The following is a 17,752-nucleotide window of genomic DNA, read 5'->3' as shown; positions in this document are numbered from 1 at the left end:
GAAATGTTTTGTATTCATAGGGCGGGATTCTCCGACCCTCCGCCGGGTCGGAGAATTGGCGGGGGGGGGGCAGCGTGAATCCCGCTCTGACGCCGGCTGCCGAATTCTCCGGCGCTGGTTTTCAGGCATGGGCTGGGATTGCGCCGGTCGGGGGGTGTTGGCAGCTCTCTTCTTCTTCCTTCCCCCCCCCCCCCCCCCCGCCCTGGCAAATCTCCAGGCCCTGATGGGCCGAGCGGCCGCCCATTTTCGGGCAGTCCCGCCGGCGTGGATTGGACATGGTCCATCCACGGGCGGGGGGGGGGCAGGGTTGCTTGGCCCGTGATCCGGGCCTGCCGATCTGCGGGCAGGCCTGTGCCGTGGGTGCACTCTTTCCCTCCGCACCGGCCTCTGTAAAGCTCCGCCATGGCCGGCGCGGAGAAGAAACCCCCTGCGCATGCGCAGGAAACAGGCTGGCGCGCGGCGGTTCTGCGCATGCGGCAACTCACGCCAGCCTACGGTGGCCCTCCGGCGCCGGTTGGCGCGGCGCCAATCCTGCTGCCCTAGCCCCCTGGAAGTGCGGAGGATTCCGCAACTTCCGGACGGCCCGACGCCGGAGTGGTTAGCGCCAATCTTGGCGTTGGGCCGTCCCGCCAATTGCGGGAGAATCCCGGCCATATATTTTTAGCGTTTCCTCACAAGCCACCTTGTAGCTGAACAGGGGCACTTTAAGAGATCGATTGTGAGACCTCATTGGCTGTTTGCGTGGGTAAACGCCCAGTCTAACATCGCAGGCTGCGGTTTTAACAACTTCTAAATAAAACTCCATGTCTTGGTTGAACCTTCAAGGTCTGCAGACTTGATCTTGGAATCCACCACAAGTCAGGAGCTTCCTGTGTCCTGGCTTCTGGCTCTCTTTTTAAAAAAAAAAATTTTGAGTATCCAATTTTTTCTCCCCGAATTAAGTGGCAATTTAGCGTGGCCAATCCACCTACCCTGCACATCTTTGTGTTGTGGGGGTAAGACCCACGCAAACACAGGGAAAATGTGCAAACTCCACACGGACAGTGACCCGGGGTCGGGACCGAACTCTGGTCCTCAGCGCCCTGAGGCAGCAGTGCTAACCACTGAGCCACCTTGCCGCCCTTGGCTTATGACTCTCCTGATATCCCCTGGGCTAGTACCATCCATCCCTTGGTTTGCTAAAGGAACAGATGGTGTTGCTATTGTGTGAAAAGTATCTAATTCTGGAAAGTGTTTCTGCCATAGTTAGCAACTTAGTGGTTATTGTATATGAATTAGTTAGGTAATATTTTGGATTGATTTCTTCAATAAACCACCTTCCCTTGCAGTTTGTGGGCTGGTTTATCGACTGTTGTTAATCTGGCTAAAATGTTTTTTAAACTAGTAACCTTGATGAATTAATTATGTTAACCTTTTGCAATGGTCTGGAGTCCCCAATGTACCATCTGTTTTTATCGGCTAGATTTGGCATGTGCGATGAGGACAGGGGCAAATGGAATTTCCAGCTGGACGCTGGAAACATTGCCCAGAACAGTAATGGGCAACCTCAGCTGGTGAGTGGGCCGCATGAGTGATTGCAGAGATTTTACAGTGCTGTAGAAGGCCATTTGGCCCATCGTGTCTGCACCGGCTCTTGGAAAGAGCACCCTACCCAAGCCCACACCTCCGCCATATCCCCATAACCCAATAACCCCACCCAACACTAAGGATATGTTTGGACACTAAGGGCAATTTAGCATGGTCAATCCCCCTAACCTGCACATCTTTGGACTGTGGGAGGAAACCGGAGCACCCGGAGGAAACCCACGCGCACACGGGGAGGATGTGCAGACTCCGCACAGACAGTGACCCAGGTCCGGGATTGAACCTGGGACCCTGGAGCTGTGAAGCAATTGTGCTATCCACAATGCTACCGTGCTGCCCTAGGAGTGGCTCTCCTTCTTCACCACAACTGGGCCACAAGGACGAAACCGGGCATGTGCACTTACCATAACCCTATGAATAAGATCAAATACATTTAATACACACCAAATATTCTATAAGTTATAGAAAGTGCTAAATCCATCGTATATTAACTGTCATCACCTGATTGGAAAAACAAAAGCAGCATTGACACTTGTCGTAGGCACATTTCAATTTGCTGTGCAGATCACAGTGATTACCAGCTGCAACTAAAAGTTATACATTTCCTAATTACACAGGTATGTGCTTTAGGTATTTATTTTTATTTATTTACCTTAATTTTAATTAATCCGCCCTACTGCTCCTGATAGTTTCACTACTTTTGTTAGAAAAGCTTTATTCCGCACTGGGACTGCGGCGCTAAGGACCCGGGTTCGAATCCCGGCCCAGGGTTACTGTCCGTGTGGAGTTTGCACATTCACCCCGTGTCTGCGCGGGTCTCACCCCCACAACCCAAAGACTTGCAGGTTAGGTGGATTGGCCACGCTAAATTGCCCCTAAATTGGAAAAATAAATAATTGGGTCCTCTTTAAAAAAAAATTTTTTTTAAAAAAGCTTTATTACAAAGAAAACCTTGCAGTTACCAATAAATCGTACCCGTATTTAAGAGTAGATGAGGAAAAAAAGTTAAATATTCAAAACCGCCCCCCCACGGCGCCGAACTCGCTCTCTCAACTGAATGTTTCCCAGGCCGCAGTCAGAAACCGGATGGGCCGTGTGCAGCCCTCAGACCACGGGTTGGCCACCAATGAGCTAGAGCTTATTCCAATGTGCTCCTAAGCCTTGCTATGAATGTACTTCGTATTTGAAATGGGGTTAGATAAGGGGCAACAGTTTCATGATCACTCGGAGACCGTTATGTATGCAAACGAGTTCTTTACTTGTGTTGAAAGATTTGCTTTTTTCAATAAAACCGTTTTGATTTAAGGGATGATGTTCTCAGAATGGCATTAACGGATGGATACTTGAACGCTTTCCTTACATGACATTTGGGTTTCATTCATAAATTTATTGCCCATCCCTAATTGCCCTTTAGTTCGGTGTCTTGTTATGCCATTTGAGAGGACATTTAACTTTTTTTAAAAAATATATATTTATTAAAGTTTTTTAACACAATTTTTCACCCTTACAAATAATAACCCCCCCCCCCCCTAACAAAATAGAAAGAAATCGCACATAGCAAGATGTATACATGGTAAAACGATATGTTACATAGCTTTGTACACTGGCTCCCTCCCGTACGTGCCAGTTTCCCAAATCTTTCATGTGTTCTCTTGCTCAAACACCCCCTAGACAAACCCCCCCCCTTCACGGGACGTCCCCCCCCCCCCCCGGGTTGCTGCTGCTGCTGACCGACCTTCCTCTCACGCTCCGCGAGATAGTCTAGGAACGGTTGCCACCGCCTGTAGAACCACTGCGCAGACCCTCTCAAGGCAAACTTTATCCTCTCCAGCTTAATGAACCCAGCCATGTTGTTTATCCAGGCCTCCACGCTGGGGGGCTTCGCCTCCTTCCACATTAGCAAGATCCTTAGCCGGGCTACTAGGGACGCAAAGGCCAGAATGCCGGCCTCTTTCGCCTCTTGCACTCCCGGTTCGTCCACTACTCCAAATATTGCTAGCCCCCAGCTTGGCTTGACCCGGACTTTCACCACCTGAGATATTGCTCCCGCCACTCCTCTCCAGAACCCCTCCACTGCCGGGCATGACCAAAACATATGGACATGGTTCGCCGGACTCGCTGAGCACCTTCCACATCTGTCCTCTACCCCAAAGAACCTACTCAACCTCGCCCCCGTCAAGTGCACTCTGTGAACCACCTTAAATTGTATCAGGCTGAGCCTGGCACACGAGGAGGAGGAATTAACCCTACCTAGGGCATCAGCCCATAACCCCTCCTCAATCTCCTCCCCCAGCTCCTCCTCCCATTTACCCTTCAGCTCCTCTACCAGTGCTTCCCCCTCTTCTTTCATCTCCTGGTATATTGCCGACACCTTGTCCTCCCCGACCCATACACCCGAGATCACCCTGTCTTGAATTTCCTGTGCCGGTAGCAACGGGAACTCCCTCACCTGCTGCCTCACAAACGCCCTCACCTGCATGTATCTAAAAGCATTTCCCGTGGGTATCTCAAACTTCTCCTCTAGTGCCCCTAGGCTCGCAAACGTCCCATCAATGAACAGGTCCCCCATTCTTCTGATCCCCGCCCGATGCCAGCTCTGGAACCCCCCGTCCATCCTCCCCGGAACAAACCGGTGGTTACCCCTGATCGGGGACCACACCGAGGCTCCCATTGCACCCCTGTGCCGTCTCCACTGGCCCCAGATACTTAACGTTGCCGCCACCACCGGGCTCGTGGTATACTTTGACGGCGAGAGCGGCAGCGGTGCCATCACCAGCGCCCCCAGGCTCGTTCCTTTACAGGACGCCATCTCCGCCCTCTTCCATGCCGCCCCCTCTCCCTCCATCACCCACTTGCGGATCATCGCCACATTTGCTGCCCAGTAGTAGCTCCCTAGGTTCGGCAGCGCCAACCCTCCTCGGTCCCTACTGCGTTCCAGAAACCCTCTCCTTACCCTCGGGGTCCTATTCGCCCACACAAACCCCATAATACTCCTGCCTACTCTCTTAAAAAAGGCCTTGGTGATCACGATGGGAAGGCACTGAAACACAAAAAGAAACCTCGGAAGGGCCACCATTTTGACCGACTGCACTCTACCCGCTAGCGAGAGCGGTAACATGTCCCATCTTTTGAAGTCCTCCTCCATCTGCTCCACCAACCTCGTCAGATTCAGTTTATGTAGGGCCCCCCAACTCCTGGCTATCTGGATCCCCAGGTACCGAAAGCTCCCCTCCGCCCTCCTCAGCGGTAGATCGCCTATCCCCCTTTCTTGGTCCCCTGCCTGTACTTCAAAAAGCTCACTCTTCCCTACATTGAGCTTATAGCCCGAAAAATCCCCAAACTCCCTTAGAGTCTGCATGACATCCACCATCCCCTCCACTGGATCCGCCACATACAGCAACAGGTCATCCGCATAAAGCGACACCCGATGCTCTTCTCCCCCTCGGACCACCCCCCTCCATTTCCTAGACTCCCTCAATGACATGGCCAAGGGTTCGATCGCCAATGCAAACAACGGGGGACAGGGGGCACCCCTGCCTCGTCCCACGGTACAGCCGAAAATACTCCGACCTGTGCCGATTCGTCACCACACTCGCCACCGGGGCTCTGTAAAGGAGTTTAACCCAACTAATAAACCCTCCCCCGAACCCAAACCTACGCTGCACTTCCCAGAGGTACTCTCACTCTACTCGGTCAAAGGCCTTCTCCGTGTCCATAGCTGCCACTATCTCCACCTCTCCCTCCTCCGATGGCATCATTATCACGTTTAAGAGCTGCCGCACATTGGTGTTTAGTTGCCTGCCCTTTACAAATCCCGTCTGGTCCTCGTGGATCACCCCCGGGACACAGTCCTCGATCCTTGTAGCCAGCACTTTTGCCAGCAACTTAGCATCCACGTTGAGGAGCGAGATCGGCCTGTACGATCCACATTGCAGTGGGTCCTTGTCCCGCTTTAGGATCAAAGAAATCGTCGCCTCCGACATTGTCGGGGGCAGGGTCCCTTTCTCCCTTGCCTCATTAAAGGTCCTCACTAGTATCGGGGCCAACAGGTCTACGTACTTCCTGTAGAACTCCACCGGGAACCCGTCCGGTCCCGGGGCCTTCCCTGCCTGCATGCTCCCCAAACCCTTGCTCAGCTCCTCCAACCCAATTGATGCCCCCAAACCAGCCACCTCTTGCTCCTCCACCCTCGGGAATCTCAACTGGTCTCGGAATCGTCTCATCCCCTCTTCCCCCGCTGGGGGCTGGGATCTGTACAGCTCCTCATAGAAGGCCTTGAATGCCTCATTTATTTTCGTCGCACTCCGCACCGTGGCTCCCCTTCCATCCTTGACTCCCCCTATTTCCCTCGCTGCCATCCTCTTACGGAGCTGGTGTGCCAGCATCCAACTCGCCTTCTCCCCATACTTGTAGGTCGCCCTCTGCGCCTTCCTCCACTGTGCCTCTGCCTTCCCTGTGGTCAACAGATCAAACTTCGTCTGGAGACGTCGTCTTTCCCCAAGTAATCCCTCCTCAGGGGCCTCTGCGTATCTCCTGTCCACTCTTAAAATCTCCCCCACTAACCTCTCCCTTTCCATGCCCTCTATCTTCTCCCTATGAGCCCTGATGGAGATTAGCTCTCCCCTGATCACCGCCTTCAGCGCCTCCCATACCACCCCCACCCGCACCTCCCCGTTGTCGTTGGCCTCCAAGTACCTTTCGATGCACCCCCTCACCTTCCCACACACCACCTCATCTGCCAGCAGTCCCACATCCAGCCGCCACAGCGGGCGTTGGTCCCTCTCCTCTCCCAGCTCCAGTTCCACCCAGTGCGGGGCGTGATCTGAAACGGCTATGGCCGAATACTCCGTTCCCTCCACTTTCGGGATCAGCGCCCTGCCCAGAACAAAAAAATCTATCCGGGAGTAGGCTTTGTGCACGTGGGAGAAAAAAGAAAATTCCCTGGCCTGCGGCCTGGCAAACCTCCACGGGTCCACTCCCCCCATCTGATCCATAAGCCCCCTAAGCACCTTGGCCGCCGCCGGCCTCTTTCCAGTCCTCGATCTGGAGCGGTCCAGTGCTGGGTCCAACACATTATTGAAATCCCCACCCATTATCAGGCCTCCTACCTCCAGGTCCGGAATGCGCCCCAACATGCGCTTCATGAATCCGGCATCATCCCAATTCGGGGCGTATACATTTACCAATACCACCCACATCCCCTGCAACTTACCGCTCACCATCACATATCGCCCTCCGTTGTCCACTACGATATTCTTGACCTCAAAGGACACCCGCTTCCCCACCAATATTGCCACCCCTCTATTCTTCGCGTCCAGCTCCGAATGGAATACCTGTCCTACCCATCCCTTTCTTAACCTGACCTGGTCCGCCACCTTCAAATGTGTCTCTTGGAGCATGACCACGTCTGCCTTCAGTCCCTTTAAGTGCGCGAACACTCGGGCCCTCTTCACCGGCCCATTCTTGCCCCTCAGATTCCATGTTATCAGCCGGATTGGAGCCCCCCCCCCCCCCCCCCCCCGGCACATCCCCTTTTCTAGGCCAGTCCCGTGTCCGCGCCGCCCTCGCCCTCCAGTCCCCCAGCCGGGAGACCCCCGCCCCCGACCACCTCTTCTGTGTCCCATTCCCCTTCAGCCAGTGCAGCAGCAACCCTTTTCCCCCCCCCCTTCCCCCCCTTCCCCCCCTCCCCTCCCCCCGCTAGACCCATGCCTAGCTTTTTTGCTCCCCCCATATCACTCCTGTAAGTCAGCTGACACCGGCTTCCCCCGCCGTCCCATTGACCTCCCCGTGTGGGAATCTCCCAATCAGTGTGCGTTCCTCCATTCCCCCTCCCGCCTTTCTTCCCTTGCGCGGGAAAAACCCCGCGCTTTCCAAAGCCTACCCCGCCCCCTCTGGCGCAGCTCCTGTCGCGGCCTTGTCTCTCTCCCCCAGCCCATGTAACATTTCCTGCGCGTGATTGACCCCCTATATACAACAACCATCAAACATCCCCCCCCACCCTCACAAACCCTCAGTTTGAGTCCAACTTTTCGGTTTGAATAAAGGTCCACGCCTCTTCAGGCGTTTCGAAATAATGGTGCTGATCCTTGTGTGTGACTCACAATCGCGCTGGCTGCAGCATTCCGAATCTCACTCCTTTCCGCCTTGGCCCAGTTGAAACCCGCTCTCCTCGTTGCAACTTCCGTGTTCCAGTCCGGGTATATTCGGATCTCCGCGTTGTCCCACCTGCTGCTCCGCTCCTTCTTGGCCCATTTCAAGGCCCTCTCTCTGTCCGTGAAACGGTGAAACCTCACCACCATCGCCCTTGGCGGCTCGTTTGCCTTGGGTCTCCTCGCCCGCACCCGGTGTGCCCCATCCAGCTCCAGCGGCCTTGAAGGGGCCTCCGCGCCCATCATCGCCATCGAGCATCGTGCTTGCGTATGCCCCGGCATCGGCCCCCTCCACTCCTTCAGGGAGACCCAGGATCCGCAGGTTCTTTCTCCTCGACCTGTTCTCCAGGTCTTCGAATCTTCCCGCCCACCTCTTGTGCAGCGTCTCGTGCTCCTCCACTCTCTCCGCCAGGCCCAAGATCTCGTCCTCATTCTCACTGACTCTTTTCTGCACCTCCTGAATCTTTACCTCGTGGGCCTTCTGGGTCATCCCTAGTCCTTCAATCGCCGACAACATAGGCACCAGCATCTCCTGCCGCAGCTCCTCGAAGCAGCGCTTGATGAACTCCTGCAGCTCCGGCCCGCACTCCGCTTTGTCCTCGGCCACCGCCATTTTGCTTTTCCCTCGCTTCTCCCGCTGCTCCAATGCCGCTTTTTTGGCCGTTTCACTTCTGGTCCGGTCCATAAAAGTTGAAGGGGGCCCTCGCTATTCCCTTCCCCACGGGCCGTCTTCAAAAAAATTTCCGTTGGGGCTCCTCTAAAGAGCCCGAAAGTCCGTGATAGCGGGAGCTGCCGAATCATGCGGCTTAGCTCCGCATAGCCGCAACCGGAAGTCAGAGGACAGTTAACTATATTGCTTGGAACAGCACGGCGGCACAGTGGTTAGAACTGCTGCCTATGCCGCTGAGGACCAGGGTCCGATCCCGGCCCTGGGTCACTGTCTGTATGGATTTTTCACATTTTCCTCGTATCTGTTTCACCCCCACAACCCAAAGATGTGCAGGGTAGGTGGATTGGCCACGCTAAATTGCCCCTTAATTGGATAATAATAATTGGGTACTATTTTTTTCAATATGGAATTTATGCAGAGAAGTGTGAGGGAGCAGGGTGTATATACACAAATCATTGAAGGTGGCAGATTTAGAGAGCAGTTAATAAAGCATACAGCCTCCTAGGCTGTATTAATGGTTTCTACAGTTGAGGCCGAACCAGTGCTTTTTCAAGCATAACTTCCTTGCTATTGTATTCTGTGCCCCATTAATAAAATCTAGGATGCTGTATGCTTTATTATAATTCATAGAATTTACAGTGCAGAAAGAGGCCATTCGGCCCATCGGGTCCGCATCGGCCCTTGGAAAGAGCACCCTACTTAAGCCCACACCTCCACCCCAGTAACCCCACCTCACCTTTTTGGACACAAAAGGTAATTTAGCATGGCCAGTCCACCTCATCTTTGGACTGTGGGAGGAAACCCACACAGACACGGGGAGAATGTGCAGACTCCGCACAGTCACCCGAGGTCGGAATTGAACCCGGGTCCCTGGAGCTGCGAGGCAGCAGTGCCGCCCCTATTAATTGGGCCGTAGCGTACAAAAGCAAGGAGTTATGTGAAAGTTGGATAAAACACTGGTTTGTATTGCATTCAGTTCAGGTCATCAAATTTTAGGAAGAATATGAAGGCATTGAAGAGGGTGCAGAAAAGATTCATGAGAATGGTGGGGTGAGGGGTTATGTGGAGAGATTGGAACCATTTTCCTCTTGAAAAGAGACAGTCGAGAGAAGATTTGATAGAGATATTCAAAATCGCAAGGGGACTGGACAATGTAGATGGGGAGAAACTGAAAGGATTGAAATCCAGAGGGCACATATGTAAGGTAATTGGCAAGAGAAGCAACAGCGACTTGAGACGTTTTCACACAGCGAATGTTTGGGATCTGGAATGCTCTGCCTGAGTGTGGTGTAGAGGTAATGAAGGGCAAATCGGACTTTTATTTGAAAAGGAAGAATGCGCAGGGTTATGTGGAGAAGGAGGACGGATGTCTCTCGATGAATTGCACCTTCAGAGAGCCGGAGATGGGCCGAATGGCCTCCTGTGCTGCAACCATTCTTTGATTCCGATAGAAGGATGTGATTGGTGAAGAGGAGTGGGAGGACGCTTGTGTTGACCAATTGGATTTTCCTGTTTCTGGACATTCATTGTAATTATTTATACAAAACAAAACATTCCACTGCCCTCATATTGATGAGTGCAGTGAAACCCCAAATTCCAATGATCTCCCACTGGTGAGCACAATGGAAAAACAAATTCCAATGACCTTACACTGATGACGATATAAAAAGAAATTTCCAATGGCTTCACAGTGTTGAACAGTGTTAATGTTTTGTGAAAATATAATCCCTGGGGTTTTTTATGCAAAACACAGACATAAGAATTTTTAAAAAACATGTTCCTGTAAAAGTCCTGCAATCTTGGGAAGCATGTGTATGGTAGGAAGCAAATGTTGATAATCCAGGTTACTTTTCTAATGATTATGGGTTGTTTTCAGATGTAACAGAAGATTGTTTTGTGATTTTATAATGCAAAGTTGGAGTGGACGCAAATGAGACATGAAGAAATATGCACGGAGGGATATTGCAATATTTGACTCGGAGGCCAGCCACAATAAATGTTGAGCTGAAGCTTGCGGAGTAGGACAGCTGAAACCCTAGCTCCCTTTCTTCCCCCCCCCCATCCTTGTCCCCCACATCAAGCCCTGCCTTCCAGGTTATCATAACTTACTGCGCATTTATCTTTTACTCTCATATTACCTCTGGATCTTTTGCAAATTATCTTTTTTTTTAACAATATTTTATTGAGGCATTTATATATTTACACATCAAACACAACCACAAAACAAAGCAAGCCAACAGGGCTGCAAATAATCAAACTAACTAAATAGCTAACACCCTGCCTCCTGCTCCCCTCCCCCCCCCCCCCTCCCCCCCAACTGCTGACATCGTAACTGTACTCTAAGAAGTTGATGAACGGCTGCCATCTCCAGGCAATCCCCTCCACAGACCCTCAAGGCGAACTTTATTATTATTATAATAATAATCTTTACTGTCACAAGACAACTGCACTGAAGTTACTGTGAATCATAGAATTTACAGTGCAGAACGAGGCCATTCGGCCCATCGAGTCTGCACCAGCCCTTGGAAAGAGCACCCTACTGAAGCCCACATATCTACCCTATCCCCATAACCCACATTAACATTTTTTGGACACAAAGGGCAATTTATCATGGTCAATCCACCTAACCCGCACATCTTTGGACTGTGGGAGGAAACCGGAGCACCCGGAGGAAACCCACGCAGACACGGGGAGAACGTGCAAACTCGGCACAGGCAGTGACCCTGCCGGGAATCGAACCTGGGACCCTGGAGCTGTGAAGCAACGGTGCTAGCCACTATGCTACCCTGCTGCCCTTTATCTTCTCCAGCCTAAGGAACTCTGCCAGGTCACTCACCCACACACGCACAGACATCCCTGGTTTTGGTAGCACCGAGTCCCCCCATTCCAATAAGATCCGCCTCCGGGCTACCGGGGAGGCAAAGGCCAAGACAGCGGCCTCTTTTTGCAAATTATCTTAAGTCTATCTGCTCTGGCTCCCACTCACTAAATCAGTATATTTAAATGATGTCTGTAAGCTTTTCGCTTAGAACTTGAGCCAAATTTGTGATAAGAACCCAGTGTAGAGTATGGAAAATGCAGGGATGCTTGACCTAGCTTAAGTAGCCATCTGCTCGAGTGACCAAAGTGTACCAGTGGCAGATGAATTTAGCAAATATTGGATCAGGAATCAGTACTTATATTAAAAAGACTTGTGTGATTACATTTAAAATGGTGTGTGCGGGTCAGCGTGCACGTACACCTGTGTGCATGGTGCGTGTGCTTTTCCCTTAAAAAATCCTACAATTTCTTTTCCACTTGTGAATTACCGTCTTCTTACATCCTAAAGAACTAGACACCTTTCTGTGTTGTTCGGAAGCCATTTCACCATGGGGGCAAAACACTTCAGCGAGACCCTGTCCTTGCCGAGCATACATTGCTGGATACTGATCGGAGTCGATTCTCTCTCTCTTCCTCCCGCCACCCCCCCCCCCCAAATCCTCAATTTCAAGTTTAAATCTGATCATAGCTTTGTCCCTACTGGTACCCTACAAATCCTTCCCTCCCGCTACCCCATCTCTACTGTTAAAAACTCTCTGATTCTAGAGGTTTATTTATTTTTATTTTTGTAGTGGCGGGGAAGAGATGGGGTGGTGGGGTAGTGGAGGGGGGGGGGGGAAGAGATGGGGTAGTGGGGGGGGGGGAAGAGATGGTGTAGTGGGGGGGGCAAGAGATGGGGTAGTGGGGGGGGGCAAGAGATGGGGTAGTGGGGGGGGCAAGAGATGGAGTAGTGGGGGGGCAAGAGATGGGGTAGTGGGGGGGGCAAGAGATGGGGTAGTGGGGGGGCAAGAGATGGAGTAGTGGGGGGGCAAGAGATTGGGTAGTGGGGGGGGGCAAGAGATGGAGTAGTGGGGGGGCAAGAGATGGGGTAGTGGGGGGGGCAAGAGATGGGGTAGTGGGGGTGGCAAGAGATGGGGTAGTGGGGGGGGCAAGAGATGGGGTAGTGGTGGGGGGGGAAGAGATCGATTTGAGAGTTTTGTCTTCTCACTTCACCCAGCGCTGATGAGTGAACCTTCATCCAGTTCGGCCTTGAGCTCTGCTTCTCCCTCCCTAAACCTCAGAATTTCTACACTTTCCTTTCCTCCTCCCAAGACAACCATCCTTAAAACCCACTCTGACCCTCTTAACACCCCCTTCGACATGCCGTCTACTTTCTGGTGACACCTAGGGCAGTACGGTAGCATAGTTGCTTCACAGCTCCCAGGTTTGATTCCAGGCTTGGGTCACTGTGCGGAGTCTGCACGTTCTCCCCGTGTCTAAGTGGGTTTCCTCCGGGTGCTCCGGTTTCCTCCCACAGTCCAAAGATGTGCAGGTTCGGTGGATCGGCCGTGCTAAATTGCCCTTCGTGTCCAAAAAGGTTAAGTGGGATTACTGGGTTACGGGGATAGGGTGGAGGCGTGGGCTTGAGTAGGGTGCTCTTTCCAAGGGCTGATGCCGACTCGATGGGCCGAATGGCCTCCTTCTGCACTGTAACGTCTATGTAAATTCTATGATTCTAGGGGAAGTGTTCTTATGGCCATTTTCATGTTAGAAATCCTGTGCAAATATGAGTTGCTATTATGATTCTGAGCTTTAAGAGTTGAAGGCTGTATTACTGTCACTTATTTTCAGCTTCTCTTAATATGTCAAATCCTGAATCTCACCGTAAACCGAGATTGTCATACCAATGTCACCCAAAAAGAAATGGTGAGATTTGCGCAACATCCACCTGTGGACCTGCATGATGGGATCATGCTGTGCAGATTGAAGGGCCTGTAAATATGGTGGCCTTTGTGTCTCCAGTTCTGGAGTTGGTGCCTTAAGAAGGAGGAATCATGATATAAGGGAAAGGAAGAAATCTCTTTAAGCAATGATTGTTTATCAGAAGCTGAATAGGGCGTCACGGTGGCGCAGTGGATAGCACTGCTGCCTCATGGCACTGAGGACCCGGGTTCGATCCCGGCCCCGAGTCACTGTCCGAGTGGCGTTTGCACATTCTCACCGCGTGTGCATGGGTCTCACCCCCCATAGCCCAAAGATGTGCAGGGTAGATGGATCGGCCACGCTAAATTGCCCCTTAATTGGTGAAAACAAATAATTGGGCTCTCTAAAAAATTTTAAAATCAAAAGCTGAAACCGTAGCACCCTGTTATGTCCATTCACAGCTCACCAGGAATATACCATGACCATTTCAACTCTACGTAGTTTGTTAAAAAGAATAAATTGTTAGTTGTTGACAGACGTCATCTCAATCGATAGTGAACAGGCAAATCATTTCATGATGTTTTTAAAAACACTTTTAAAATGAAATTGCAACGACTACCTTATTAAAATTCTGTCAGGGAGATTTCTCTGCGAAGGACTGCAGCTTTAAGATGACTATATCGAAACTCATAGATCAAGAGCTGTTGATGCAAAATGCCTGTTAATTATGGAAAGTGATGCAAATCTCAGCATGCCTCTGATGTAAGGACTGCATTTCCATGACAACGAGAGGTATTGGTAGGAGGTAGCTGGCTCCTCCTGGAAGTTTACCAACACCTCAGTGCTTTGAAGGATTTGAAGTCTCTGTATTGCAACTAAACTGTGCTTGATTTTCCAACCTACACCCGCCACTACCTTTGGGAGAGAACACATGTACCCCATTTGATGAACTTATTGTAAGGAACGTGTGTTTGTCATGTTGCTGTCTTTAGAGTCTCAAGAGCCTGATTGCAGCATTTTGTGCTCTCTTCCTTTGCAAAGCAAATGACTCCCTGCAGAGTCCCAGATGGCATCTTCTTTTTGTTCCCTATTTGTTGTTGAGTACCTTCTCCCCATTGAAGTTGCTCCCACTTGCTGCGGAAAGTTACCCTGGCGAAAGGCCAAACGAGCAATCTGTCCCCCAGGCGTCTTGCAGGTGCCACTCTGCTGGGTGTCTTGCAGAGCTACCTGAGAATTGTCCGTGGAGGATTGCGAGCCTTTGTTGCTTCTCACATGCATACATATGACTATAGATATCTTGCAATTCTGGACATGCTGAAGGCATTGATGCGCTGTGGAAGCATGTTGCGAAACATCTGAGACGCTGGTTTTGCGTAAGACTTGGAGGCAATTTAAAAGACTTTGAGAACCAATATTTGCTGACCTTGTCAAGTGAGAAATTGTCATGAGTGTTAACCATTCTGTGACTGAGGCATTTTATTAAATTGCGAAAAAAGATGTGTTGTCATTTTAGAACAGTAAAGGAATTTGGGCTGGTGATGGGAAATACTTTACCACCTTCAGGGAAAGGGATTTTAAAAAATAATGCAAAGTTCAGTAGATATTTATAGTAACAATATCTAGGGAAATTTTTCGTAAGCGTATGCAGTGACAAATTTAGGAGGCGGATTGCCAGCCGGGAGTAGAAATATCTTTGTGAGTGCAGGAAATTTAGATCACTCCAAATCATCAAAATGTACTAATTTTCTGAAGTGAAGTCTTATTTTAAATCTTCCAACCCAGAGCTGTGTGAGCAAATGATTGAAGAGTTTGCCACCCTTTCAGTATCGCAGTCTCAGCATTGTTCTTTGAACTATGCCTCAAACAGTGTAAAGGTTGAATTATTGGACTTGGTCATCCAAAGGCCTGGTTAATAATCTGGAGTTCAATACTGCCAATTTGAGAATTTTAATTCAGTTACTAATAATCTGGAAATAATAACCTGGTATCATGAATCTGTCTGATTGTGGTCTGTCTAACCCGGTTTGCTAACTCCTTTGGGAAGGCCACCTGCTGTTCTGACTGGCCTATACGTGACTCCAGCCCAACGCCATTCCTAACTATCAGGAACGACCAGGACACTCTGCTGCAGAAAAGAGAAGACTGAGGGGTCGCCTAATAGAAAATTAATTTAAATTATGAAGGATGTGTCATGATATGCAGATAATGATATACAGACAGGCAGCTAATGAACACAGAGAACAGGACATGACCAATAAGCAGGCAGGACACTCAGGGGTGGTATCTCACTATAAAAGGCACGAGGCACTCACATTCCACCACTTTCCACTGATGAACATCTACAGAGTGAGTCAGGGTGTATGTACAGTATCACACCTCCAGCACGTGGCTAAGAGCTAGTCTGGTTCAGTCAGACAGAGTAACCACACTTAGGTTAGCAGAGAGTCGAACTCATAGAGAACTGTGCTACTGGTTCAATAAATCAGATTGAACTAACTTCAAGGTCTGGAGTATCTTTTGGTTAAAGCTGCATCCAGTTGTAGCCTCTGTTATTCCAGAGTACATAACACATCAGGATGAATGCAGTAGAAACTGGTTTCCACTTGTTGGTGGAAGATTACATGTTATTAATATAAGACAGACACTAATAAATCTGAAAAGAAATTCCGGAAAAGCATCTTTCCCCTGAGAGGAGTTAGAATGTGGAACTTGCTACCACCTGGAGTAGTTGGGGCAAATAGCACAGATACATTTCAGGCCATCTAGATAACATACGAGGGAGAAAGGAATGAAGAGTTATGCTGATGGGGATGAAATTAACATGAACATAAACGCCAGCATGGACCAATTGGGCCAAATGGCCTGTTTTTCTGCTGCAAATACTACCTAACTTTAGCAAGCTGTGTTGATCTGCAGCGGTTTCACGAAATCAGCCAGTCGCCCCCACCATTTCCTCCAGGACGAGGGAGGACCAACGTCTGTAGCGCCGAATAGGTACCCAAGAACAAAAATAAAACAAAATAAGTAGACGTAACAAAAGAAATCTGTGTATGTGTCTTGCACAGTGATTTGGAAGGCTGTTTAAAATATTAATTCAGCTCTCTTTTATCTGGGTAGAATCGAAAGCCCAAGGTAAGTCCCATGGAAACAATTTGAATTGCTGCCAGATGAGAAGCAGGCAGATGGAAGTGGGACAGCTGGGCGCGCCCATATTCTTTCATCACCACTGTGATTGCTGCTGCTTTCGCTGGTAGGTGCCGCGCCCTGCAGCATCGATGGAGGTGCTCACTGCCTCTGAATGCTGCTGTCCTATAGTTGTCTGCAGCATAAAGGAAATTAAAGTGAACTTAACCCTTGCCTTGCTGGGCGCGTACGTCACTTAGTGCAAGAGAGAATCTCTCGACCAGACTCCTCTTTAAAAAATAAACTAAGCCGTTGTGGAGAATTGCAGTTCAACTTTTTTCTTCTTATGTGGGTTCTTGCCCCTCCCAACACCTTGGTTTGTGGATTTAAAAATTGCATGGAGGAGTTGCTAAGCCCTGCAGCACCAGGAGCTCAGTTTCCGTGGAGATGCAGTCATTAACCTGTGATGTTTGGGATTCAACGTGTGTTAACACAGCTGTCACTCATTGCTGTGTCCAGTAAGTACTTTGTGCTAGTTTCTTTCTTTTCCTCCCTTGTTCCTCTCTCTTTCCCTCCCTTTCTCTCTCTTTCAGCAGCATTGTCAATGCAGTTGACAAATTATATGGAATTAACCTTAATTCTTGTCCAACATGGTTCTTAAATATAAAAATTAATGCATTGTTAGAGTCCTAATGAGGGAGGTTAATAGGAATAGTGAAACCCACTCCACCCAACCCTGAGACTTGTGTCAATACGTAAAGTACCTGGAGTTCAGCTAATAGCGATTTCAGTAAACAGACTGTCCTGAAAACCAGAGCGTACTCTAGAGCTCAGATGTATTTTTCATCTTTTCCCAAACCTGCATGTCTGCAGCAAGGGAACCTTTTCAGTTACAGACTCCTGATAATTCAACGTAATTTAATTCAAATTACAGGATCATTCATATTAGCAACAGTAGTAAGCATACATTCCATTTGATCGACACCTCAACTGCACTTTCCCACCTTTGCTTCATATCCTTTGACCATCCATCCATCTCCATTTGAGAGTACCAGATTTCTGCTACCTTTTGGTAGAACAAGTTGCTTGCTGATTTCCCTCTTAAATCCAGCAAGTGTAGTTAGTCCACCACCGTAAAAATTTACTCCATCCACCACCAAGCTTAGTGGCTGCACTGTGTACCATGTACAAGATACACTGCAGTAACTGACCAAGGCTCCTTCAATAGCACCGTCCGGGGCAGCACGGTGGTGCAGTGGGTTAGCCCTGCAGCCTCACGGCGCCGAGGTCCCAGGTTCGATCCCAGCTCTGGGTCACTGGAGTTTGCACATTCTCCCCGTGTCTGCGTGGGTTTCACCCGCACAACCCAAAGATGTGCAGGGTCGGTGGATTGGCCTCGCTAAATTGCCCCATAATTGGGAAAAAATGAATTGGGTACTCTAAATTTATAAAAAAAGAAGAAAGAAAAAAAAATAGCACCGTCCAAACATCCTAGGCGAGATTC

At 49.8% G+C, this 17,752-nt stretch overlaps 1 protein-coding gene across 5 annotated transcripts in view; it reads left to right on the top strand.

The window, feature by feature from the left end:
• LOC140428571 (rho GTPase-activating protein 39-like) overlaps positions 1-17,752 on the top strand; it is a 302,434-nt gene that overhangs the window by 210,397 nt on the left and 74,285 nt on the right. Inside the window, exon 1 of one of the 5 annotated variants that reach the window (XM_072515198.1) lies at positions 16,618-16,766. The exons of the other annotated variants lie outside the window; for them this stretch is intronic. Coding sequence (XP_072371299.1) covers positions 16,696-16,766 — 71 coding nt within the window. The 5' untranslated portion in view covers positions 16,618-16,695. Of the gene's footprint in view, positions 1-16,617; positions 16,767-17,752 lie in introns of those variants that run through there. 5 annotated transcript variants of the gene reach the window in all.

The sequence above is a fragment of the Scyliorhinus torazame genome, chromosome 8 (genome assembly GCF_047496885.1).
Source record: "Scyliorhinus torazame isolate Kashiwa2021f chromosome 8, sScyTor2.1, whole genome shotgun sequence".
In the NCBI taxonomy this organism is placed as follows: Eukaryota; Metazoa; Chordata; class Chondrichthyes; order Carcharhiniformes; family Scyliorhinidae; genus Scyliorhinus; species Scyliorhinus torazame.
Note: the sequence above shows the minus strand (reverse complement) of the source record. Positions and strands in the feature narration are given on the sequence as shown.